Here is a 27,071-nt window from a genome sequence, read left to right as displayed (position 1 = left end):
TTTATGTAACGTAACTAATACGAGGGTTGGGGGGGGCTGTTTTGAATTTTAATCGTGCGCTTATTTGAAACGAGCATAGTCTTTGATGATCTTGCATCAGTTACAAAAAATACTTTATTCGCCTACAAAATAACAATCTGTCGGTGGTTCGTATTGGGTGATAATTATGTTTCAATGAAAAATATCAGACTAAATAACCTTTCCCGCAATGGCTACATACCTATATCTCTAATAAACAACATGGTATAAATATATTTGCAGTCCCTTTCTTTGACTGGAAATGTTTTATCTATTTATGCAGAAAAGCTCTAGATAGATTCATGGATGCATGACAATGTTTCAGCATCAGGCAAAGATGGCTCTGGGAACAAGATAAAACCCAAAGATTAATAATATTTCATCACGAGACCAAAATGGCGACATTTTTTCTGTGTTCTAAAAGATACAGATGGTGAACAGCGTGCGTTATTATCTCTACAGCATAGGATTATTATGTCTTTATAAACGTGCACGGGTATATTTTACCTAGTCTATTAAGGTCCATTTTGATTCATCTTTCAAGTTTCAATATAAAAATTACGGACGTTTCGCCTGAAAGGAAGAAAAATCGGATTTAAGCAGACGCCTTTGAGTTTCTGGCTCCCCCCTCGGACGGATGCGGCCCGGGGCCCCCCGCGGGTGCCTGCGGTGCCCGTCTGGAGCCGAAAGCCGCCGGGAAAGCGGCGCTTCCGCGATATTGTCCCCACAGCGCGGCCGCACCCGCGGGAAGCAGGGACCGCAGGCTCCCCTCCCCCGCGGCTGCCCGGCGGCGCGGCCGCCACCAGCAACCCGAAAATAGAAGAGAAAATCGGTTCTTCTACGGAAAATAAAATATATATATAATATATATACCCGGCGGTGGGGGCGGCGGGTCCGGGGGCAGATCCGCTCCTCACGCGGCCCCCAGTCGCGCCCGGCTCTGTCTGCGGGCCCGATCCCCCACCGCGGAGTCTGCTCGGCTCGGCTCCGCGCCCGCGCACGGGTCTCTTCCGAGCTCTGCGGCCCTCGCCCCCCGCGCACACGCACACACACACACACACACACACACACGCACACACACCCCTCCTCCCCGCCTGCCTGCTTAGGGCGTGGGAGGAATCGCGCGGAGGAGAGCGCTCCCCGCGCTTCTCCCGCCCCGCTGTACGCAGGGCTCCGCGGCCGGCGGGGCCTTTCCCACACGGGCGCGGAGCCGCGGAAGAGGCCCCTTTCGGCGAGCACTGCCCGCCCCCCCGGCGGGGCCGCGGCCCGGCGCCGCCGCTGCGCGGGCGCGGAGAGGGCGCGCTCCGCGCCGCCGCCAGGGCGGCCCCGCTGCCCCGGGGCCCGGCCCGCGCCGCCCCGCCGCCTTCCGCGGCCCGCCTGCCACCGCGCGCGGAGCGTGGCAGGATGCACCGCCCGCTGCAGGTTTTTAAACACCATTAAAAAACATCCCTCTGCCTATCTGTAAAACACTGAAAAAGGCGCCACGAAGCCATTCGGGTGGGAGAACGGATACTCGTGAGTTTACAGCCGAGCGTGCTTACTCCCCACGTCATGAAGGGCTCTCCCTTCTCTTGCACTGCAAATAATACGTTCTTAACTCTTTATTATTCAGAATAAAAAATTTATTTTTTTTTTCAGAACGTGAGCAGCAAGGAATGTATAACTTTCAAAACAAAGCTAGCCTTTTCAGCTTTACAGACTCTCCGCCTAGCTGGATGTTACAAGCATAAATTATTCAAACTGCGATCTTTTTCCCAGATTTTATTGCATCGTCATCATCATCGTTATCATCATTTTTAATAAAGGAGTTATATTTTCCTTTCAAATGATATTTCCTACACGTGCCGATATGCCATCTAACATATGGGCAGGTAAATACCTCCTGAATATTCAGGGTACAGATTTGTTATATATATATAAATATGAACAAATGGGGATAAATAAAATTTTAAACACTTAGATTATTCAATGTTTGCAAAAAAAATATAAATAAATCTGAATGTTCACCAGCATACACACATTGAAAGACTTACACGTATTAATAATTGTCCAGGGAGCCCCTGTCCAAGCGCTTTTGATGTCTTTCTCGCTATTTAAAAGAAGTGCAATAAAAAAAATTGCTTCCCCGTGGGATCAATCATGTACGAACAAATTCACATTTAAGAATTCCTTTTATAGAAAATTTGTTCATATACCCTGTTTTGATAAAAGTGTAGAAGGTAAAGTATAAAGCCTATGTATACTCCCAAAGTGAGACACAAGGCTACAGTTCAGGAAGATAAATATCCACTAGTGAAACTATAGAGCAATTCAAGCAACAAATATTGCTACGTCACAAACTAGAGAACGCTTTTACCAAAGGAAACAAAACAAAACAAAACAAACACAAAAAAAAATACAAGAAAGAGAGGAGAGGGCACATAGTGGGGGAAGGAAAGAGAGAGGGAAGGGTGCAAGTACTTTTAAAAAGTTGGGGACTTCATGTTCCACTTAGTGACTCCTGTGTCTTACAGATGGGTGAGTTTGGGCGCTTCCTGAATTCTTCCCTGAGAAGGATGGTGAGCAGTAAGGTCTGTGTACGTCGGGTGTGGATCACAAGGTCCATGGTGGTGACTGTTGCCCATTGGCCCAGCCCCACTGTAGTCCATGTTGGCAGAGGGAGGATGAGGAAGATGAGTCAGACCAAAGATGGAAGGCCCAGAATTGGTCATGGTCTCCACGTAGTTGCCCCCTACATAGACGGGGCTTCCCTGTATATGTGGATTCCCATAACCATTGCCTTGAAGAGGATGAGTATCGTATTCAGGTGTCACAGCTGCTGTCCCCGTGTATCTCTTTTGAGGAGGTGGGCAATTATTAAGAGGAGCAGTATATGATGCAGGGATGCCATAGGTATTTTGATGAGGCTTGTTAAATGATGGAGGTGACTGGGACTCGTAGGGGACACTGTTTACTAAAGAATGCATAGAGTTTAGGTATCCCCCAGCAGCTGGAGGGACAGGGCTTCTGCTTGGGGACTGTCCTCCTGAAGAGGTCATCATGCCCTTGCCCTTTTGATCCTTTTTGTATTTCATTCTGCGGTTCTGAAACCAGATTTTGATCTGTCTTTCTGTGAGATTGAGCAAATTAGCCATCTCTACCCTTCGTGGCCTGCAAAGGTATCTATTGAAGTGGAACTCCTTTTCCAGTTCTACCAGCTGGGCACTTGTGTAAGCTGTACGGGCTCGCTTAGAGGAGGCTTGCCCTGGAGGGCTTTTATCACCAGCACAACTCTCACCTATGTAAATCACACAAAGAACACAATCAGCATGACGAACCTGAACACAGCAACCAGAGACAACACCAGCACTGGAGAGTCCAGTTCTGGGGCACAAGAAGCCCAGGTGTGCAAGGAGTACTCCCACCTGGAGCTCAGTCATGCCAAGCTGCAAGCCTCAGATGGCTCACAACGGACTTCCTTCACCTCAGTGGTGTCACTGTAGCACTATACTTGCTTCCTTTAGAAATGGCAGTCAATGCTACAGCATACTGGTTAGCTTTACAACAAGGAAAAAGGAAGTTTCAGGGGGAAAAAAAAGTGGGGTTTAGAAACTCTGAAGGTGAACCTATGACTCTGCTTAAGTCCCAGGATCAGGGTCTTCAAGAACTAGCTGTTTCTCAGTCCTGCAAAGATCTACAACCTTTTTTTCTGAAAACTCCAATAAAAACACACATCAGCTACAGATGTCTGAAGGTTAGGTGTCTACTATAACACAGCATTATGCACTTATGCACAGAATTTACTATACTGTGTTTCTATCATATCTAGCATATAGCATAAACAAACATATGGTAGTGATTGGGAGGTATAGTATATGTTATAAGAACATACAGTGGCTATGCTTGTAGATAGGCATATACACATATTTAAATGTTATTGCTTTTTAACAAAATAAATATACAATATGGAAGGCTGTAAACAGTAATGTTACCATAGCTTTAAAAAACACGTTGGAGAAGACATTTGCTAAAGTTTTGTACTCTATTTCCAAGAAACATTTAAGAGAAAAAGAGGAAGAGGTTAATATAAACACAAGTCCTGGGCATTAGAGCTAGCACAAGTGCTATTGATTTGGGTTTCCTTGAATAATAAAAGTGTTAATATACACTTCCATCCCTCAAAAAATATTTTATGGGCTCAAGTTTATGGCACTCCAGAATGATTTTTGTTTACCAGGCTTGTAACTTTGCCAATCAGCTTGTTAAAGTAGGAAGTGCTTCTGACTGCATGCAGGGCATTGATCCTGACTGCACATGATTATGAGCTATTTTATTCATGTTACACTTCAGCAGAGATAGGTCACTGTCTTATTAATCTAACAGCACCATGCCAACAAAGTACTCAGGACAGGCCTCTGGCTTAAGGCCTAGGCTGCTCTGCACTGACATGATTTACTGGAGGGGGGATTACCTACGAAATGTGATAGATGCAGGAGGGCACAACTACTTTAGCCACTGGGAAGCAAAATCACTTTGGATCCATCCTGCAAGGCTGGGAAAGTTTTACAGGGGGTGAAAGCTTTATGATGGGTATTAGCAGTGGGAACCCCTTCACAAAGAGGGGAGAGGATCGAATCAGAGAGAAAAAAAGCCCCTCCCTTCCCTCCCAGAAGTGAAGGCAGACAGGGCTCCTCTCCTCCCTGCAGGACACATGGCCAGCCCGGGGGGACCCAGGGAAAGGGGGAACATGTTTCGTACCTGAACTGGAACTGCTGTTTTTCTGCTTTGTGTTTTGCCGAGACTCTTTCATCCATGGGAATATCTGTTTGGACATGGTGGGCGAGTTAAGAGCCGGGCTTTTGGTGGGGTTGGCTGGGGCAGGGTTGCTGCTGGCATTTTGAGATGGTGAGGCAGAGGATGGAGGTGGAGGCTGCGCCTGCTGGGCCGGAGGCGGCTGTGGCGGGGCCTGCTGGTCTGCAAGGCCAGGGGCCTGGAGAGGCTGGCTGGGGAGGGTCCTCATGCAACCCTCGCTGATGTCATTGGCCTTGTGGTGGGACACGGAGCTGCCAGGGGACTGGAGGGAGCACGCGGGACGGTGGTACTCAGTTTCTACAAGTGATGAAGACGGAGGATATTGCTGCTGACTTGCATTATAAGTGAAACCATTTGCTCCTTGGTAGGGGTAGGCACCATAGATTGCAGAGCTGTCGTAGTAGGTCGCTTTTTGCATTTCGTTGTTTCCCAATATTTATTTCGCAAACTGACAGGGTCTTGACACCCTTGGAGAATAACATTGGCACCCCTCTGTCACGTGGCGCTCTTCCTCCAATGGCCTCTCCAGGCAGACCTGGGGTGTGGGGAGAGCAGAGCAGGGTGAAGAAATGGTACAAATCCATCTTACTTTCAATAGCTAAGTGACATGAAAGCCATAAAAGAAAAAGTGGTCAGCAATATTTAGCAGCATGACTTGGCCTCAGGCACAGAGCATTTTGATATAAAAGCTGCCTGGATTTACTGGCAGCTACAAATATGCACTTTGCTGCACCGGGATAGGGGCTTTCAAGGTTTTTTTTCTTCCTTTCTTCTAAAGAAACAGAGCAGGGCACCACACGGCAAGGAGTTTGATCATTTATCACCGAGAGGCTGTTTTAATACCAGTCTCTGAGATAAGGGTGATCGAGGAATCTGTAATGTGGAGGGGCTGGGCTATTTCTTCATTCCCACTCTAGGATCAAACCCTCGCCTGTAACCAGTGTCGTTTTATTTTTAGCCTTTCTCTCCAGGTTGCAGCTCTCCCTACAACTTCAAAGAAACACATGAGATTGCTCCTTTCGCTGTGTGGCAAGGGGCAGGAGTGGGGTCGGAAGGTTTTCTAGCCAAAGATATTTACACGTGCTGAACCCAAATGACAGATTTCGGCTTGTCCATGAAATGCTCGATGGGAAAATAAACAAAGCGAGCGCCTTCTCCCCTCCGCGCTCGCCCACTACCTGGAGCCGCGCAGGTCAGGCGCTCCCAGAGCAGCCGCCCCTCCGCCATCGCCCCCTCGCCGCCCGCGCGGACACGCGTGGGAGCGCGGCGGGGCCCGCAGTCCCCCGCAGGGCTCGTCCCCGGGAGGCCGGGCTGGACCCGCTCCACGCCGAGCCACCTCAGCAAGTCCAGCAAGGGCGAGAGAGGCACTTGGGCTTTTTTTTTTTCCCCTTCAGTTATTTTCAAGACACTACCTTTTCACGGAATCAACCAGATTCTACCTGTTAAAACATGATGGATTGGGGGGGAAAAAAACACACCAGGAACCTGAAAAACCAGCGTTCATCTCCATGACCACGGCTTGAACTTTCCTTCCAACTCGGCGATAATAGGTTCTGTCTTAGAAACTGCTATGTAATTTGATGTATGAGGGTCACTTGGCTGGGGAGAGAGAGGGTGGACACAAACCCAGAGAATGCTTCTCCTGCCCGGGTGAATCCCTTTTCTCTCCCCCTCTTCCCCCCCCCGCCCCGTCCTTTTTTTTCCTCTTCTTATTTTTTTCAATTAAATTCTGCTGTTTACCTGCCTGAAAATTAACAGTTAAAAAATTGTTCACACTAAAGGTAGAGGAGACCTATACGTTATCTCCGATCTAGGAACTCTTTCCACATGCACAGACGTTGTTCTCAGAAATTAAAATGTGTTCCTCACCGTCCCCCACTCCCCTTGCTGACAAACAACTCCGTCTATTCGTGTCAGAACAGCCCCAATTTCTTTTGCCACTTTCCTTGTATTTATGCTGCTGGATGCTTTCCCCCCCCCCAAACATCTAACGACGACAAATGCTTAGAGGCGAAAAATGTTGCACAACAGATGCACCAAATGATCGCATTCTACACCTTTCAAGTTATACAAGTTCTTAGAAAACAGTATTTCCTTTGTTAGATCGTAACAAAATTAAGGTAAAACACCTACAGCAGGGCGGCTACCGTATTATTGCACTAATCAAGCTCTTTGGATGTTATTAAGGTAATAAACCGAACAAGATCTGAGGAACACAGACAATTTCCAGGTCCTCGCCTCTCTATCCTAATGATATCTAGGCCTAGTGTGATTTTTCTCAATTCCTTTGCTTCAGAAAGAGAGAATAGGGACACCACTGCAAGAGCAAAATAAGGAAATAATGAGGTAACAGCGATTTTACAACTGCACCAGTCTTTCATGATCGCGACTTCAAATATTTCGCATCCTCCTGGACGTTTTGAAGTTCGTTCGAGTAACCACGACACACATTACTGAGTAGAAAACGAGGCACACAATATTCCCACAGACAGTTGCACTCCAGGAGCGCAAACAATGGGCAACTTTATTTCGAAGGCAAAATATTATTCAATGTTCGGCTGTCTGCCAGCAAATAAGAATCGACACCCACTTTTGGCCTCGAAAGTAAATAGGTCCTACAGACTTAAAGAGAAGCGGCGTAACCTGAGGAGTACACGACCATTGCTCTCGGAAACGGTAATAGCAGGAATAATAGCGACAATGATAACTATAATAACAGCGCCCTGGCGGGAGAGCAGGGGGAGAGAAAGTTTGCAACCAGAACTAGTGCCTGGAGTGGGCAGAGCTCCCCACCCCCCCGCAAAGACAAAAGGCCAGCTCTCACAAACACAGTTGGGCCCCCAAATTTTCCAGTGCCCGTTTTATCGCCTCCATCTCCATTCGTGCAATACACCTCTGCCCTTTACCAACATCCACCCCATCCCCTTCAGTCAGACTGGAGACAGCAGATGAAAGCTGCTTGGGGGAGGCAGGTCCCCCCTATTCCCCCCACTTCGCAGTTCAGCTGTCCCCTACCCTCTCCTTTCCTCGGCCTTTCCCATTGCTAAGAACACCAAATCTCTTCCCTGTAATTCCCAGCCGAGCCCCAAACTCCGAATCCAGGACGGAAAAAAACAGGCGGCCCCCCTGAAAGAATTTCTTAAGATAAGGACAAAGTTGGGGTGGGGTGAGAGGAGAGAGAGCTGCCTGAACACGAAGTGTAAGGGTATCAGTCACTGCCTGGAAGGAAGCCCCAGCTTGTGAACTCTTCTTGAACCGACATTTAAGTCTACGGTCATAAATCACTGGGACATAAACTCCACCATTCACGACTGATAGCAGCGTATTTGTGGCCTGCTTACCTTAACTTCTGACGACTGAGGCGGAAGCCAGCATGCTCCTCTTTTTTTTTTCTTTTTCTTTTTCTTTTTTTTTTTTTTTTTTTTTTGGAGTCTCGGCGACACAACCCAGGGAGCAAGGACTATTTCCCCCCAGCCAAGTCCCTGCGGCTGCGGGGTGGGCACCGGCTCCGCTCCTCACCCGGCAACCCCGGCCGCCGGGAGGGGCGAGCCCTGCCCGCCCGGGATGGGGACGGCGGCTGCGGACACCCTCCTCCCCCGGCCCCGGCCCCCTGCCCGCTCCACACTGCCCACCCTGCCCCGAGCGGTCCCCGACGTCCCGGGCTCCCCCTGCGCGGGGCCGCGGAGCGCGGGGCCGTTTCCTAGGGCTGCTCCCCGCGCCTGCTGGGGAAAGGAAGGAGAGAGAGGAAAGGAGAAAGGGGGGATTAGGAAAAAAAAAGAAGAAGGAAAAAGAAAAAAAAAAAGCAAGGAAGGAAGAAGAAAGGCAGCCGCCTGGGGAAGTCTGAGGCAGGGTGGGGGCTGGGAGAAGGAGAGAAGGAGTGTGGCAGCGAAGGAGTGCAGCTCCCCCCAGCACTCAGGCGTCACTAAAGTCCAGGAAAATTATGCTAATGAAGACAAACGGCGCTCACAAAGGGTCGCTCTCACCAGCCTCCGGGGTTGCCGTTGTGGGGTTGTTTGTTTTGTCCCTCTTATGAGTGGGGTTTGGGGGCGGCCAGGCAACGGCCCCTCTCCCGCTCCCCGGCGCAGGGGGCCCGGCACAGCCGCACTGAGTCCCGGCGAGGAGAGCAGCCCGCGGAGCCGGGCTCTGGGTCCGGCGAGCCAACCAAAGCCCACCAGGATCCCCGCTCTGGGCAATGCTTCCCGAGCCGCGATGGAAATCATTAGAGTTACTAATTATTAACTCATGCATGCGTGAGCGCACACACACACAGATGTACACACAGACACCCCAACCCCCCCCAGCATCCCCAGCCCCGGGACGGGCACACAGGCGCTCAGGCGCACCCGCCCGCCCGCATGTGCTGCCCAGGCGGCAGCGGGGGCCGCAGCCCCCCGGGGGGCCGCGTGGGCGCGGCGGCGGCGCCGCGCAGCCCGCCCTCGCCCTCCGCTCCTCGCCAGCGCCCTGGAAAGTGCTCCCGGCTCTCGCCGCCACCCGGGGCTTTCGGTGGTGCCGCTGCCGCTGTCCCCCCGGTATCTGCAGCAGCTACCGTGCACACATGAGAACTTAAATCAAGTTGCAGCCCCTACCCGTCTGGATAGGTTCTGGGCTCCGTGCATTAAGCGGAGGCTCCGAATAATGTCTAGGTGTAAATTTGACGTTACTTCGTTAATTAAGGCATTAAAAATATAACTAGTCCGTTTAAAGCACGAGGGAGCCCAGCGTCATCTTAAAGCACAAACAAAGCGAGGGGGAAGCGAGAAATAAAAAGCGCTATAAGGTTAGGGTGGCCTCTTACGCATACCAATGGTTTTGTCATTTATGGCTATGCAAGATTTATGACTTCATGCACCAAAGCTGTAAACAGAGCACTAAAACAGAAAACACTTGCTCCTTATGGCATAAGTGAGAAGGCACCACATGAAAGGGGAAGCGGCAGCGTAGGTGGAGAGGACAGGCAAAAATCCCGCGTATGCATTTTGCTTCAAACAACCTCCTGAATGTTGCATCGGAAGAAAAGTCTTTTTAGTCAATAATCAACCCCACACTTTCTTCTGAAACCGCTGATCTGCCATTCGCCCTGTTTCCCGACCAAATAGCGAGAGGCACCGCTGAGCCCTGACGGAGCCCTCCGGAATAAAGAGGAAAATTTGGAAGTGAGAACTTAGGACTCCAGAAACCTGCGGACGCGAGGCACGGTGCCGGTTTGGGAAGCGCTACCGAAAGCTTGTTTGACCTTTTCATATGAGTGTATTTAAACTTTGGAGCTGTCTCTAGCTGGATGTTCTGTCTATGTTTCCTTAATAGCGAGTATTTAAGAGTATTTAAGAGTATTTAAGAGCGAGGACAGAGAAGGGGGAGGGGAGTGGGATCTTTTTTAAACTGAAAGGATTTGCAAGGGACTTTAATTGTGAGAGCTGAAGTGGTTCATAGGAATACTGAAGTATTTCCGCCATTCGTCTTACTGTCTGCAAAGAGTATTTTGCGATATTTCGACCGTTAGCCGCGTTTCCCCACACCCCTTCTCTCCCCAAAGAGGTCATTTTCAACATGAGAAGATGATTTTTTTATGTGTTTTATGATGGAGGGATAAGTCGAAGTAACATGTCCCAACGCACAGATCCCCGCTGCTTTTATCTGTCTTTTCCCATCAGAGGCCGAATATTTTCTTTCTGCTACATTCCGCAGAGAGCGATAGCGCTCAGCTCGGAGAGGCATTGGGAGTGTTTGGGGCTGATACATGAGGCAGAAATGAGCTGCATTTTCTTCCCAAAGGGTCACATTCTGAGGGACTCTCCCCTTGCACGGAATTATCGTTAGTTTCCGAATAAAATAATGACTATAAAGCGTTTTATCTTTGGATGCTCCGAAATACAAGCAGGCGGCACTATAATTCATGGCCGATTTGGGGGATGTCTTAGGGAAGAAATAGAGGGGGGGGGACTCGCAGAAGAATGGGACAAATTCTGGAAGCGATGCCTAGCCAAGTCATTAGAGAGTTTGTCGGGGATATTAGCTGCCTAAGAGAAGGAGTGAACTAACGAATATCGCAAGCAGCCGTGCTTAATCTGAGTTACTGCTTATATCTTCTAACACCAAAGAATCGCAATGGACACTTTGCTATTTGCTCAGCAGACTGGGGTTATTTACACAAGCCGCCCGAAATATCCCTCTCCTACAAAACTCCCCTTGCTTTCTTTTGCTCTAGAGTAGGACGGTATTATTTATGAGTGTTTTAACTGGGTCAAAATGCATCCGAACTGGGTCATAAATCAGAGGAGACACTGCCAAGTAATTGAGCTGCAATTAAAGCTTACACTTTATTTTGGAGGCGCGTTTTGGCCCATTTCAAAACATGGCAAAGCCAAGCTTCACTTTTAGACACACTGCTGGGAGTGGAATAGCTCTCCTTCCGAGGCACAAGAGAGACACTGTGTCTAATAAAGGAGAACATGATTCAGGATGGCGAGAAGGGGAAATAGCATTTATTTGGATCAATTCTGTTCTGAGGGCAGCTTAGAGAGCAAAAAAGCGAGAAACCGGCACTACTATTTGTGCCCTGTAGGTTCCTACAGAATGGCCGCGAATAGTTTCAAGTGGAAATATCCATTTTTTTGTTTTCAGCGGACGTTTTGTTTCTAATTGTTCACTTTTCTTCCTCTCTCCCCCTCACTCTGACCCCCCAGGAGCTGAGTAATTACAAGCACCTAGTAACTGGGGACAAAATGGTACAGCAGAAATAGGCGAGAGGCGCTGATCAAATTGGGGAAAAAAAAAATAACTCAGCGCTGTGACCTTTCCCGAAGCCGGGAATGGGGGCATCCCCCCCACCGGGGGATGTCATTTTATATAACATTTTGCCCTCCTTGGATAACCAAGTAATTATTTCATTTTCGACGTTTAAAGTGCGTTCCTTATGTATAGTTATATTCACATATATTTATACGCATAAGCATATACTCACGTATTTATAAATATGGATATATATTATATATAAGACGGTATGGAGAAGAATTTAGGATTAGTGTATGCTCTCCTAGAAGATAGACTCCACTCCTCCCCCTTTTCTTCTCGCTTTCCAGATCCTCATTCAGAGAAAAAAAACACATTTCCAGAGTTGATTTATTGTTAGAAGCCATGGCTCGATCTTGGTTCAGCTCCTTCTCACCGAGGACAAATAAAGACGAGTGTCTGGCTCGTTTGGAAAGGGGAAGCTTTGCCACAGAGCAGGGCGTCCGTGCAGCCCTCCGTGCACGGTAAACAAAGTACCACTAAAGCATCATAAATAAAATGGCAGCACAATTGCATACTCATCGATTTACAGAGCGGCATCGGCCGAACAAACACACATAAAACAACAACCGCCGCCGCCGCACGCCCGAGCACGACCTCAGCCGAGGAGTATCCCCCACACACACCGTTTTCTCCAACCCCCCAAACACACAAATAAATAAACAAACACACAAGCATAAAAATAAAATACAAAAAAAAAGAATAAAAGAAGCGTTCCATCTCTAGCCGATCATAAATAATGATAACATGGCAATCGAGGGGACGGAGCCGAGGCAGCTGGCCATCAAATGCAGTGTGAGATCTCTATGGAGAAAAATAAATAAAGAAGCAAACTCTCCCTGGTCTGCTCGCTGCGAGGGGAGAGTTGAATATTTACCGCAGCAAATTGAAACAAAGGGGGAAGCAGGCTGGCTTCGGGGGCACACACACACGCACGCACACACACGCACTCGCTCCAGCCTTTTCTACTGACCTTTGCCTCGAACAGCAATAACTCACCACATAAATGAACAATCAACGGAAATACCTTAAAATAAAATCCATCCTTTCTAACGAAGCATTTCGTCCTCTCGGCTCGACAATAATCTTTCCATAAGGAACGAAAGCTGTCAGCGAAATGGCCAGCTCTTGCGGGGACGGTGATGGGGGCAGGAAAAAAATAATATAAAGCAGTGCTTGCTCTGAACAGAAACTGGAAAAGCGTAATCGCAGACGGAGCCAGACCGGGTCTCCACTCCAAATGCCACAATAATGCGCTGTATTATGTGCTCACGTGGTCATACGTCAACTTAAATCCTTTTATTTCAAACAGGGAATCATTGAAGGAACAGGGTTTCTTAGAGCTAGCCTTTGCTTTTAAAGCCTTAACCCGATATATTAAAGAAGAGTTTTAAAGGAGGGAAAAAAAAATCAAGAGATGGAGATGATTGGGGGGGGGGGTGATTCTCTTTCCTCCCACACTAACATTTCTTTACACAAAGCCCACTGGAAGGTAAGAGCAGTTCTTTTCATAATATGGGATTACACTGCACTTTGATACTTAGCCTAATTAACCGGCATTTGTTCTGCAGGCCCGCCACTCTGCTCCACGCTGCATGTCCTCTGCAACCCCCGAAGAAAGCCCCAATCTTAATACTATCATTTCCAGACCTCTTCTAAGTGGGACGATTATCAGCCTTCCCCCCACGCCCAGCCTTCTCTACCCTGCCATTGTACAGGGCTTGCTCGACTCCCACACTCTACATCAGGGCTCCTGTAGAAACTAAAAAGACCTATAATTACCTGACAAAGGCAAAAAAGAGTCTCTTCTAAGAGGCTAGTTGGTTTTTGTCCTTGTAACACACTATGAAGAATACACCTTCCTTCACTGGCGTGGCTCTGAATTTTGCAAAACCTTTTGGGACCTTGCTGTTAAACCTGTGCTTACGCATTTCCTATACATCTAGTTTGAGTGATGCACAAAATTATAGGTTTGTAACGATGAAAAAAAAATGGGGAGGGGGGAGCTCTCTGCCTAAGGGGGGAAAAAATAAAAAAAGAGCAAAGCCCTGTTCAGCCCCTGAGCCTACCAAGTGAACCAGCTTCACCTGTGTGCGAACACCCTACATCTTCCTTCTAAGAGTGTTTCACTTTTGCTATTGACACAATAAGCTAAACAAACAAAAGAAACCCTAAACTCACACAACTTTTCTGGAAAGAGACAAAGAAAATCAGATAGTTCACGCTCTTCACGTGTTCCTGCTCCAGTTCTGCGACTCTAGCATTTTGCATCATGATGTATATACCCTAAATCTTGCCTAAATCTTTCCACCAGCCCCACGAACTCGAAGGAAAATTTCATCTAACTGCCTATCCCGTTTTACTGTTTCACCTGTACCTTACTGAACAGAATGCGAATTGTTTTTAAAGGTGATTTATTTTTGCCTTACATAATCTCACTTGGATTGTGGAAATGGGCCACTGGAATTTAAACCCATCAGTAAGAGTGTATATTAGTGGACATTACAGAAAAGCCAGCGTGACATTACATCAGAGGAAGAATTTTCAATTTTTCATATTGAAATGACTAAGATAGTAGAGGGTGCACACATATTATCCCTTACTAAGAACTGGAATCAAAAGTATATACCTTTGAGAAATAGAGAGCATTAGCCACACACGACATCTCCAAGTCTGTAACTATCAGCACGACTTGTAACTCTGTAGCCCTCGTACTAAACGTAAACCAAGAGTGATATTTACTCGCGGTGGATTCATGGCTCTTTTGAATGAAATGCGCTTAGATCCCATAAAAGAAACACGCAGAGAAGTTCTTCTGCAACAATGCAACAGAAATTAATGGGGAATGGAGCAGATGTTGAAAAAGCAGAGCAAGGCTTTCTTGGGTCTGTTGTAAAAAGTTATCGACTGCTTTGCGTCAAAAGCAGAAAGATGGCTTTAGAACTTGCAATCCTGAGCAAATAGAAACTACAAAAGCAATAAATCACAATCATAAGTCAGCTTAAATGCCTTAACGCTAGCTATGGCTATTGGCTTCAAAACCCTGTTTCTATGAACATCTTTATTAGTATTAATGGTCAAGTTAATGCTAAAACTACTGTTTAACAATTAACTTCTTGTATGTAGTTGGGAAACTAATTAATTCTTAAGAAAGTAACTTCTTGACGTGTGAATACCTTCTACAGGGTGCGCTTTGGGAAGGCAGGAGGGTGAGTCTTCCTAACTTCATGGTGTCCTGGATCGCAGCTGAAAATTATTCCCTTCCATTGATTTTGGAAAACGCTTTCTTTGCTCTAGTAACATGATTACGAGTTTTCAAATACAAATTCAAATAATCTTGTAAGTAGCAGGCGCTTGATTTCCCCTGCCACGCCATATATTGCTTTGTTCCTTTTTCTGGACTTTCAACCTTGTGCTTTATTACTCCGATGATTTGGAGACCTGAAATACTGTTTCTAGAAGAAAATATGGAGCTTATCAGTAGGTCTGCTACTGATTTTTCTGTGCTTTATACACATGGCTTCGAGCTGAGCTGAAATTCCAAGCTCAGTAACAACAAACAGATTTGAGTTCATAACGTGCATTCATTAAGAGAGTGACTTTGTGCAAGCTCTGGCATTAATAGCCACTCTTAGCATTAATGCTATTTAAAGTTACTTTTAATATAAATAGGTTTAGAGCTTTTTACTGCCTTTCAAGTTTACGTTTATGTCACTTGTTAAGAGGTAAGGCTATCACTCCCATGTGGAGAAGAAATGGGAAACACCATATGATACAAGTATTTATTTCCTTGCTTCCTCGAAAGGTTTGAAATCTGCGGGGATGCAGAGCTTTTTACCTACATCTGTGCGTCTGATAGAGATAAAGTTGGTCTTTGATCATTTCGAAGCAGATAAAAATAATACAGCTATCTACTGTAGCCTTGTGAAAGTAGTTCTGACGAGAATGAGCTGAGTCTGTGAGTGCTGGGTCATTTTAGGAATCCAAAATATCTCTGCACGAAAAGTTGGAGATACATGCCACCGGAGGAAGGTCTGGTTATTCTTTCACATCATATTTTCGCTTTTAATTTCCCATCCTAAAAGTGAATTGGCAATTGCAGTGGCTTTTTCTAGTTAAGATTTAAGCAGCCCATTAAGTCAACACAAAGAGCCCTTGTAGTCCTGTAATTGATGGCTGCTTTTAAAAGGTAGTAAAATATACTAATTGTACATCAGCGTCCAAAAATAAGCAGGTAAATCTAGCAAGATTTTAAGCTAATTCTCTATAATCCTCCCTCCTCTAGGGCTGCCGTAAGACAGTGCTCGCTGCGGAAAGCTTTACACTGCTGTTGTCAGAGGAACAATCGCACCTCGGATTCTAACAACTCTCCCTAATTAAACACCAACCTACGTCCGGTGCTAACAAGGCCGGGAGAGACAAATACCTGCAGCTTGGTTAGGATCCCTTCTGCTGCATGTACTCAGACAAAAGTCAGCTTTTCTAACACCGCCACATCAGCTCAACATTTCCAATCGCAAAACACGCAGGACTCGCTGCGGAGCTCCTCAAGGAGGAGGCAAACAAACAAGCCGCGATAAGCCATTCAGCACTGAAAAGGCTCCAACTATCTCTCTCTTGCCTTACCACTTTGATTTGGGAAGGAGCAATGGACAAAGAAATTCTCAACCTCTTTCGCTCTCCAAATGACTTTGCATCCTTCCTGTTCCCAATGCCTTTGTAAGGATCGCTATTACTCAGGTCCCATATACTTCTTTGTCTGCGCAGACACGCGCATTCACCAGCCACAGAAGATGAATAGAGCCAATCCAGAAAAATTCCAGCTAGGTTAAATATTTATCACAACAAAAATCTCATTCCGACAGGCTTTTTCTACATGCAGGTACTAGGCAAATGGCTTTCTTCTAGACGCCAGCTGCAACCGGCACGAAAGCATCCCCCGATAGACGGCACACTCTCCCGGGCTCTTACCTCTTAAAATCGCAAAGAGTTGGACTGAACTGTTCCCGGCTTCTGTCGGCCAAGCAGATCGGCGTTTTTCGGTGCACAGGCTCTCTGTAAACAAGCAACAAACAATGCCTTAAGGAGGAGTGCAGGGGGAGGTATCTGTTCGTTCACAGGCAGGACGGGGTGTGCGGGCTCCCCGGGAAAGCCGCCGCGCGGCTGAGCGTGCGGGAGCGGGGCGCGGGCTCCCGGCGCGGCGCCCTCAAACGCTGCTTTCCACCGCGGTGAAGAGCACTGCTATCTCAGAAGTAAAAGCGTGGGGTTTTTTTTTCGGAGACAGCTATGCCTTCTGTCTCCAAGTGTTTGGAAATATTGTCATTCCTAACTCTTGTTACATGAATGTCTGCTTTATTTTCCTCTGGGAAACCTTTGTTTAGGATCATTTAATCAAGAACAGACATTAAACACAACTAGTGGTGTTCATCTCTGTTGCATAAAACGCGGAAAGGGTTCCAGTTTAAATGCAGGGAGCATTGTGGTTGGGCTTTTATTCAAACAGTTAGTCCGGGCCCGATCCTGGCACCACTAATGCAATAAGAGTTTAACAGTTGACTTCATTGGAAACAGGATCGGGCCCCAAACTTTTTTTTTAAACATTGAAAGCCATTGAAGGAGAGAAAAAAAAATAACTCCCCCCCAAAAAATAAACAATATTACACAATCTAATAAGACAATAGTCAGATTATTCGATGAAACTTACTGAATCACGTTTACATATGAATTTGTCAGATATAATAATGTGCCCCCGTATTCATTCTCACTAATAAAAGCCATCTAACGCATCTTAAAATTGTCAGCAAATGTAAATGCTAATAATTAAATAACGCAGTTCTCGTGGAAGAATGTCATCTGAGCCTTGGAAATATTAAGTCTGTCTTGGGAGATCTTTCAGAGTAGAGACTTTGCTTTGCTAATTTAGTAGTTCCATAATTACTCTAATAATTTTAAATTTGGTGTTGAACTCCAGTCTACATAAAAACATGCAATAATAGCCTACTAAGCTGTTTATTGCCGTCTCATAAATTTTAGAGCGCTGACTGCTAAAATCCACTGGCAAACACAAAAGAAAATTGAAAGTTCAATCCGCAATCTTTGGAGCCCCAGCGCTGCTGCCTGAGGTTATTCTTAGCTCTACCTTTCACTCCACTTCACCAGCCCAGAGCGGCCACAGAGGGAACCCCGTGGCATTTTAGGCTCAAACTCACACCTTACCCATTTTGATCCCTAATCAATAGTCATGTTGCAAACGGCAATAAACATTGATCAAGCATGTCTTGATCGGATCGTGCCACTCGTGTTAAATATGGAGTGTGTATCTGAAAATGGTGCCAGCGACTTTCTGTTATTTATTTTGGAGCTGTTAAGTCACACCACCATATTTTACACTGCCACAGTCCTTTAAACTATGCTTCTTCTTGAAAGAGTTGCTAAGTAGCAATAAAGCACTTTACAAACGCTATGACATTTTTTTTTTAATTTGTTGTTATCCCAAACTCTAATATTCATTGCGGCGCTTTAAGTTCGTACATAAATCGTTCAGACTAATGAGTCATAGAGAAATTCGCCCATGACTTTTCCTTTACAATGCTTGCTGCCTTTCCATTGCTTTTTTGGCCCTGCATTAGGAGCCGGTGATTTATTAACGCCAGGAAAATTGAACAAAGCAGGTCCTCCTGCACTGTGGCATCCAGCCTTCCACAGTGTGAATTAGAACATTATCAAATGTGTTTGCCTCGGTAACACTTAATCACCAAAAGCCATAATGTGACCACAAGGTAGCTAAAACAAAGATTTAACATTTCCAAATATTAAACTTGTTAAGCAAATGCTCAGCAGACAAAGCAAGCACAAACAATTAAAGTCATCAAGCTAGAAATACACACTACCTACTTACCAACACAGACCCTACTGCTTGCTTAAGAAGTTTAGAATCTTTCAAGATAAATCAGGTGGGTTTTTTTAAAGGGAAAAAAAAAAGAAAGAAAAACAAACTCCAGTAATAAGGAGTTGAGTTTCACTTGTGAGGGAATCACTCCTAGTGAGGACTGACGGCCACAGATCCATTCCTGACTATCTGCATTAATTATTTAATGAGTCACGTGACCATAAAGATTAAAATTGCAATATCTCCACCAGAACAGACGCAACACCTTTATCTGCGAGCACAGGGATCCTCGTACTTGGGTCCCCTAATCTCTGTTGGCTTTGACAGCTCCTCGGTATCTGGGGAGAGCGCGCGGGCAGCAATAATGCGGGTTTGTCCCGCTTCATAGCGAAACGGGGCAGCTCTGCACTCCCCCCCCCCCCCAAATTAGCCCTTTGAATCTAGACCTTCATTCAGCAGCGTGTGTTCAACCCGGGGGCGGGGGGGGACCTCACACTTATGGCACTGGGAAATAAGGTCGGATCAGGGACGGTGCCCCCGGGGCTGCCCTGCCAAGCGCGGGTCAGGATTGCCTTGCGCGGGTCATGATTCCTTTGCGCGGGTCAGGATTGCCTTGCGCGGGTCAGGACTGCTTTGCGCGGGTCAGGAGTGCCTTGCGCGGGTCAGGATTGCCTCGCGCCGGTCAGGAGAGCACTGCGCAGGTCAGGCTTGCCTTGCGCGGGTCAAGCTTGCCTCTCGCGGGTCAGGATTGCCTTGCGCGGGCCGGGCGGAGCCGGGGCGTTGCCGGGGGCCGCCGGCCGCGGAGCAGGGCAGCGGAAGGGGCCGGCCGCGGAGCCCCCCGCCACCACCCCGCGCAGCACCGCGCAGCCCCCGGCAAACGCGTGCGGCTCTCCGCCTCCACCCCACGCCGGGCCGGCGGGCTCCGCGGGCAGGCGCGGGGGGGCCGCGGCGTGCGGACGGCTCCGCAGGGCCCCGCGCTGGGTCCAGCGGAGGTGCGGGAAGGGCGGGCGGGCCGGGGGCGATGCGGATCGCGCTGCGAGCCCCGGGGCAGGGGAGCTGCGGGGCAGGCCCGCGGGGGAAGACGGACTTTCGTGACCAGCCTGGCAAGACCCCTGCCTGCGCGAGGGCTCCCCCCGCTTCCGCGTTTACAAACTAAGTGTCCGTGGGACACCAAGCACCCTGCAAAAAAGAAAAAAAAATTGTCACATCTTTGGGTAACCCTCCAATGCAGAACGGTTCTAGTTCTTAAATACCACAAGGCGCTTGTCACAGCTGAGTTCACCTTGTAATAAAACACCAGGTATAGGAAGAGATTGCAGGAGAAACGAGGAGGGAGACCTTGGAAAACTACCATTTTTCTTGATGGGTGGAGGGGAGGTGGATAGCGGGGTTAACGGCGTGGCGTTCCCTGCGGCCATTAGATTGACTCCGAGGTGATTTGGTCTTTCTTTGAAATATTGACAAACTTCCATTTCCAGCATTTTGGGCCTCGTTCGCCTTTGTGGCGAGAGCAGATAAATACGTGTGTGAGAGACACCAGGAAAGCGAGCGAGAGGGAGGGAGAGAAAGAGACCTTTAGGTCCAAGTGCCGGATTAAAAGGAATACTGTCTTTAAAGGTCAAGGGTTTGAAGGGTCAGTCTGCTTCTCTAAAAAAAAACAATTAATGGGATAGAAAATTTGTCCTCTCGGTGAACTCCTGGTTGCCTTAGCAAAGGGAGCACAATGCGAGAATTTAAGCTGGACGATGTAATTTTCGAAGTTATTGTAAGACGGGCGGTATGGAACTGGGAGCAGAAGGGCTCCCATCCCGAGAACATGGTGCCGCTCTTAAAAGGGGAGAGGGGGAAGGGAGTATAAAGGAAAAATTACCTTAAATGATGATAATCTGCCATGGGATATTTTGCAGTCCGCGGTTCAATCTCCACCAAGTGAGTGTACATTTTTTTAGCAGACAGCCAAGATGCTGTGTCTTTACACATGACCACTTTTTTTTTTTCCAGGAAAATCCTTTGCGTCTTCACAGACTTTTCCAAGAGAATGCCTTTCAGAACCTCTGTTGAATTACAAAGAAGTATTTATTGTAGGAGGTGATTAATGATTCCGGCTAAAATTGCTATTTGCAGCGTGATTTCATTTCTCTTTACAATGGGAGCAAAACAGGTTTACACTCATAGGCTGCACACTAGAGAAATTCTACATGGCCCGTTAATATGTTTCAACTGGATTTTTGTTCAGTTGTGCTAATTTGGGCTAATTTTGGATTTAAACGAGGAATCATTCAGCAATAAACAAAGCGAGAGTTACATGACCGCAGATAGTAGTTACCTCACTTACAGCTATATTCTGCTTCCTTTATAAGGTGGCAGCTGGCAGTTTAGGGTTTAGCAAACAGCAATATGTGAATGGAAGCACGCTTTTCGGGCCTGCTTGTTGGTCAGTTTGGGAGACAACAGTGTTTGCTAAGCGTATTTGCAACCGCCACATCTTTGATGCTGAACATACTCTGCCAGTGACACGTTAAATTTTTCACTGAGATGGTGCGTGCTCCTTGGACAGGCAGTGATGTTCACAATATTGCTAGGGTAGTGTGATTTCCTACTGGGGAGGGGGGACAAGGCACCCTATCCTGGCGGGCTATCCACATGAAAAAAAGCAGTGATTCCAATAATTATTCTTGGAGATACTTGGGTGAGTAACAGTGTCTTGGCCTTCAGTCCTTTCCTGGAAGATTTACTAGCACTTGAGTTAATTTCTATGACTTTTCCTACCTATTGCAGTGCTACTCTCAAGAAAGCGTTGTGAAAACTCTTACAGGATAGTGTGGCACACGCTCCCCATTAGTATTTCCACTTTGGCTGTGTTCATTAGCTGTCTAGAAACAGCGAGAAGCACAGTCTGAATTGGAAGCACTTGAACCCCATTATGCCACAAGCATTTCGAGAATCCCTATCAAATAAACTTCTTGAGTTGTACCCAATTTCATGTCACTGCTGAGATTTTCTCAACACATTTCGAAATTGCCTTAAAAAGGGGGGGGGGGAGAAGAAACAGAAACAGAAAAGGCAGCTAGAGAAACTTTAGGTTACCGCCCAAGTATTTTACCTTCAAAAGTGCTAGCCAATTGAAAAGTCATAATCAGACGAAAATGAACGAATAAATCACGGCTGGCTAAAGATTTAAAGTGTTATCATGCGGAGCATGTGTGACTTCTCCTGCAGTAAAATCCGTCATGGGAGCTTACTGGCTCCCAGTGGAAGCTCAGTTTCTCTGTAACACAGTCGAAAATAGTCATATGCACAGAGATGGAGAGACAGACTAATTCTACCATATAGACGGCTAAAAAGAATACCACTCACCTATGCGATAAAACAAGACTTTTCCTTGTCCTACAGTGTTCTTTTCCCAGCCAAGCAATTAGGAGTGAGCACGTTTTTCACTATATTTACTACAACCATTACCTTATTGACAAGATTACTCCAAGTTAAAACAATATGTTAAACCGTATTTTTTCCATCCCTGGCGCCAATACCAGCAAAGCACAAGGTGTATGAAACAGCACTGAATGGTCTTGTGTTTCAAGAGTTTAATTATTTTGTGCAGAATAATCTTTATTACCAGCATTTGGCACTGTATACATTACACCAAAAATCCACAAATTGTACACGGACCCAAACGATTTAGACGGTGCCAAATATGAAAACAGCAAGAGCCTTTATAGCAATATTTTTTTAATAAATGCAATAGGGAATGTGGAGAAAAACTAATATATCACAGCTACTGCAGGGGCTACACCTAAAACCAGTTAAGTTACCTTTGATACATAAAACATTTTATTTTAGACAGTGTAAGGGGACAGTTTTCGTAAGTTTTAACCGCCTGTGAATGCGTTTGCTCTCTTATGTGTGTTTGTGCGTGTGCGTACGTGTATGTGCACCCTCACACACACACACACCCCCTCGAGAATCCACGAACACGCCACGAAACAGCGCTATTCAAGTCAGTGCCTTACACAAGTGTCTCACGAGGTCTTTGCTTTGTTTTAATCGTCTTTTATTTTTAGTGTTCTCTAAGAAAAAAAAAAAAAAAAAGAGTCCTTCTTAGGTACAGAGAATTCGTCCGTGACAGTATCCAGCACTCTCTTACACTGAGGGCAACAGAGTGTTTCCATAAATAGAAAAAAAATGATGGGCATGGAACCATTATCTATATACAATGTAGACAATCGTCCGGGTTTTGGTTTGCACATGTACCCGTTCTTGGGCACGTCTCTTCTTCTTTTTCTGCTTCTGCTCTGTTTTGTTTTACACAGTTATTTGGTCCAAATGGCCAGCCACCAGCACAGGCAGCTGGAAAACCCCAATAGATAGGTAAATATATATATACATATATAAAAAAAACCATAATATTTATAGCGCGGCTGCGTTGGGTGTAGCCCCATCGAGGGGATGGGGGTGGCCCTGTGTCTGTGCTTTGGATTGCTGGCTCAGTGTGGACTGGTTTGAGGAGCGCATCTTGGTGTTAGGCAGTTTATGGTCTTTCTTCCATTTCATGCGCCTGTTCTGAAACCATATTTTGACCTGGCGCTCGGAGAGGCAGAGGGTGTGCGCGATCTCGATGCGTCGCCTCCTGGTCAGGTACCGGTTAAAGTGAAACTCCTTCTCCAGCTCCAGGACCTGCTGTCTGGTGTAGGCAGTGCGAGACCTCTTGGGCTCCCCTCCGTTGTAATTGGGATTGACTGAACGTACACACACACACACACACACACACAGAGACACGCACACGCACACGCAGAGGGAAAGAAAGGGAGGGGGGAAAAAAACGATTGAACATAATCATTATATAATAACTTGACACCAGGTTCAAATAAGATACATAACGGCAAGAAAAATTGTTTCAGAGCCCCCACGACAGTGGGGACAATCGAGGAGCAATAAAAAATGGTGATGGGCATTTGGGTTAGAAGAAAAGCTTCAAAGACACATGGCCCAGAGCCACTGCAGGGCAATTAAATTTATGGGGGCTATAATTACTGCCCTAACAGTTTGGCGTCTCGTAAATCTTTTGATAAAGGACCCCGGATACAAAAGGTTTCTCACTTTTATTTATTTATTTTTCTTTTATTAGGAACGCGGAGGGATAAAAAGGAAAAAAAAACACACAGGCAAGAACCCGGCCCGGCCCTGGGAGCACCCTCCCCTCTTCCCTCCTCTGCAGGCGCATCCCAGCCTCGCCCTGGCAAGGGCAACTCACCCGTGCTCACATGGATCTTCTTCATCCAGGGGTAGACCACGGGCTCTTTCCCCTTGAGCCCGGGCAGGCTCTTGTCGGGCAGCAGCGGGCAGCCGGGCCCGGTGCCGGCGGCGGCGGCGGGGGCCGCTTCGCAGCGGCGCTGCAGGGCATGGCCCGTCAGCAGCGGCTGCCCCGGGCCCGGGTGGCCCTTGGCGGGCGGCGGCGGCGGCGAGGCGCCCGGGGGCGGCTGCTCGGGGCCCGGGGCGGCGCTGCCGGCGCCGCTGTAGCTGTAGGGCGCCTGGGGGTAGGAGGGTGCCTGCGCGGGGTAGAGCGCCTCGGGCGGCGGCGGCCCCGGCGGCGCGGCGGCAGCCTGGTAGCCGGGCTCGCGGCGCGGCCGCGGAAAGTACTCGGGCAGCGGCGGGCCCGGGTGCGCGGCTTGCAGGTGCGGCGGCGGCGGCGGCGGCGGCGGCGGCGGCGGCGGCGGGGCGTGCGGGTGCGGGTGCGGGTGCGGGTGCGGGTGGTGCGGATGGTAGCTGGCGGAGCTGCCGGCGCTGCCGCTGTGCTGCGTGTACTCCTCGCAGGGAGGGAATTTGGGCTCGATGTAGTTGGAGTTTATCAAAAACGAACTCATGGTCATTAATTTGTGAAGTGCAAAAATACTAATTTTTCTCGCGTTGTCGTTTTTCTGGGCTCGGCGAGGCCCCTCCCCTTTCCCCCCTCCCTCCCCACCCTCCCTCTCCCCCTCCCGCCGCTGTCAAGTGCTCGCCGCTGCCAAAGTTTGGGCCTCCAGCTTTCCCCCCCTCCCCGCCGCACTCCCCTCCCTTCCTCTCTTCCCACCCCTGGAGCGCGCACAACACACACGCACACACACACACACGCGCGCGCACAACACACACGCACACCCCGACACACCATCACCACCTGACCGCCAGCGCCAATTACTGCGCGGGGCCGCGGACCCCGGATCAGGAAATGGAAGGAGGGCGAGCGGCCGCAGGGGCGCGGGGCAGGTCCGCGCCCGCAGCCCCGCAGCCCCGCAGCCCCGCAGCCCGCGCCCGCCCCGCCGCCGCCCCCCGCCGCCGCCGCCCGGGCCGCCCCGCCGGGGCGGCTCCCCGCGGGACAGAGCCCCGCCGGAGGCCCCGCGCAGCTGCCCCCTCGCCCTCTCCGCACCAGCATCCCCGGCTGCTCCTGCCCGGAGAACAGGAGCCACGTCGAGCGGTGTCACGCAAGAAAAAAATCCTCCAAATCTGACAGTTTTCTCCCCCGACACTTTCTCCGTCGGTGGCCGTGCGGGAGCGTGTAGAGAAAGGGGCGCGAAATCAAAGAGCAGCCCGGCTGCGCGATCCACGGGGCGGCAGGCATTGCACAAGGCGCTGCACAATAGTTTTAAGCAAGTCCGTCTCCAAAAGCCCCGAGCGGCGGGTTGCGCGCTGCGCGGCTGCCGGCGCTGCCGGGCGCGGGCGGCGCGCCCTGAACCTGCGCTGCTCTCGCTGGGATCTGTCCCGCGGGCGCGCAAGCCTTGCTGAGCTCGCAGAGCTGGGACTTGTTTATCCCTTTGCACCTCTGAAGCCGTGATAACTGGAGGAATAGATGCAAAAGTTAGTACGAACGTCGCGGGAAGGCCGAAGAGAGTCTTTTTAAGTGTCTTGCGGGGTGTGAGGGATATAGCGAGCCTGGAAATAACGGGGAGGAAAGGGGGAAGGGAGAGAGGGGAAGGAGGGCACGTTGATATCAAATACTTCCTACCGACGGAAGGGCTAACAGCGAACCTCTCTCCCCGCATAGCAGCGTTTTCCAAACTACGAATTTCATTTTGCCAGTTTGCTATGCCTCGTGTTGGCTTTATTTATTAATTTTGAATTCCACGAGAAATCGCCAGTGCCTTCGCCGAAGTGACTCACAAACCCTGGCGTAGGAAGGAGAGGGCACTCTGGCACTTCTGCATTGCTAAAACTGAGACTGTTAACGATATTTGCAGCTCAGAGAGAAAAGAGGCAACCGCCCTGACCTTAGGTAATTGAAATTTGATGGTTAAACTAATTAGACTCTTATTCTAAGGGGAGAAAAATACTTATTGAACATCATCTGCTCTTGTAGATTGGAAGTTAGAAGCGAACTTTTCGGATTTTTCCCCTTTTTCAGGGAAGCATATAAACACATAGAAATATTTACCGCACCCTTCGAGAATATAATTGTTGAGTGGGTAATCTCATCTTCTGGTATGGGAAAATACGTCTAATATATCAAGCGTAAATGTGATGTGTTTTAGACCTTCCCCTCCTAAAGATGTTACATTAACAGTTACCCTGGTTTAAATTCAGATTATTGTCTTTTGCCGTTTTATAGATAATGGATACATGCAATAAAATTCTATTTGAATATATATTCTATCCAACTAGACACATATCGTATCGATTTATATTTTATACACATACACACGCACATTGCAGACGGCTTGTAATATGTTAGAACATTTCCAACACTTGGGTATACTGGGGTACTTATCTAAACAATCACTCATTTCCTGCTCATATCGAATGTCCAATTTGTAAAGAGAGTTAAAACACGTTTACTTACTCATTTCCAACAGAACATCTATGGAGCTCTTTAACTGGTGTAATAGATAAGTTTCTCTATTTACTCTGCATAGAGAGGAAATGCGTTTACACACACGCAGACAGAGACAGCCGCAACTGTTCAGCAACACACATTTGACAGGAAAGGGGAGATTGTTTTATTAAAAAAAAAGCATATTATAAAAGAATAAAGCTCCAACCTATATTGCTGTAAAAATAAAAGATTCTCAAAGACCACCACGAGGAGAGAGCATTTTCCCGGCGTAAAGAGATATAACATGCACACATACAGACACATTCGTACAAATACCTGCTGGGCAGCACCAGATGAATTACACTGGATTATCGTAAATATTATCCTCGGCATAAGGGAAGTCCTGAGACACCATGGCTAGAACATAACAGCAGATTACCGTGCTTCCAAGCCACAGCGAAATACAACGAAAACTGGTCCCTCAACTTGTATGCTCAGTGCTATATTCGGAAAGCTGACCAGGTTCTGTTTCACATTATTTATCGTGATTAGATCTCAAAGTATACTTGTTTAATTGCACCTCTTTGTACCGTGTGTCTCTGGCGCTCGGTTAAACAGAGAAGGATGCAATTTTGTATACGACTGTAAATCTACGAGGTGACCTGAGCTGCCGAGCTGAAGTCTGTTTTTTCGTGTGGCTCTATTAGTCCGCGAAGATGTGCTGAGGCAGGACCTCCAAAAGGCCTGTTCCATGTCTTTGTGGTTTTGTTATCATAAACAAGAACCCAGCCAAGACCACCAAGT

General features: G+C 47.8%; 2 protein-coding genes across 10 annotated transcripts in view; both read right to left on the bottom strand.

Moving 5' to 3' along the window:
* Nucleotides 1–27,071, bottom strand: part of LOC106483458 (homeobox protein Hox-A3) — a 79,967-nt gene that overhangs the window by 4,974 nt on the left and 47,922 nt on the right. For 4 of the 9 annotated variants that reach the window (XM_067291572.1, XM_067291571.1, XM_067291573.1 and 1 more), the window contains 2 exons: nt 20,358–20,541; nt 16,570–16,653 (listed from right to left, as the gene is read on the bottom strand). In XM_067291572.1, coding sequence (XP_067147673.1) covers nt 16,570–16,653; nt 20,358–20,541 — 268 coding nt within the window. Of the gene's footprint in view, nt 1–1,618; nt 3,296–4,755; nt 5,345–8,150; nt 8,228–8,776; nt 9,072–12,625; nt 12,964–16,569; nt 16,654–18,496; nt 18,553–20,357; nt 20,542–27,071 lie in introns of those variants that run through there. The other 5 variants (XM_013941381.2, XM_013941385.2, XM_013941386.2 and 2 more) reach the window with 5 other exon arrangements.
* On the bottom strand, nt 22,057–24,416 carry HOXA4 (homeobox A4). The gene is made up of 2 exons (XM_067291577.1): nt 23,739–24,416; nt 22,057–23,223 (listed from the first exon to the last, which is right to left on the bottom strand). Exons 1-2 carry the CDS (start codon nt 24,352–24,354, stop codon nt 22,895–22,897), a joined length of 945 nt encoding a protein of 314 aa, XP_067147678.1. The 5' UTR covers nt 24,355–24,416; the 3' UTR covers nt 22,057–22,894.

This window comes from Apteryx mantelli, chromosome 2 (genome assembly GCF_036417845.1).
Source record: "Apteryx mantelli isolate bAptMan1 chromosome 2, bAptMan1.hap1, whole genome shotgun sequence".
Taxonomy (NCBI): domain Eukaryota; kingdom Metazoa; phylum Chordata; class Aves; order Apterygiformes; family Apterygidae; genus Apteryx; species Apteryx mantelli.
The sequence above is the reverse complement of the archived record's forward strand: the minus strand, read 5'-3'. Positions and strand labels throughout refer to the sequence as shown.

Coding starts and splice junctions, on each gene's coding strand:
- HOXA4 (XM_067291577.1), bottom strand. CDS start 24,354: ATGACCATGAGTTCGTTTTTGATAAACTCCAACTACATCGAGCCCAAA. Junction 23,224..23,738: donor GAAGATCCATGTGAGCACGG/GTGAGTTGCCCT, acceptor GTGTACGTTCAG/TCAATCCCAATTACAACGGA.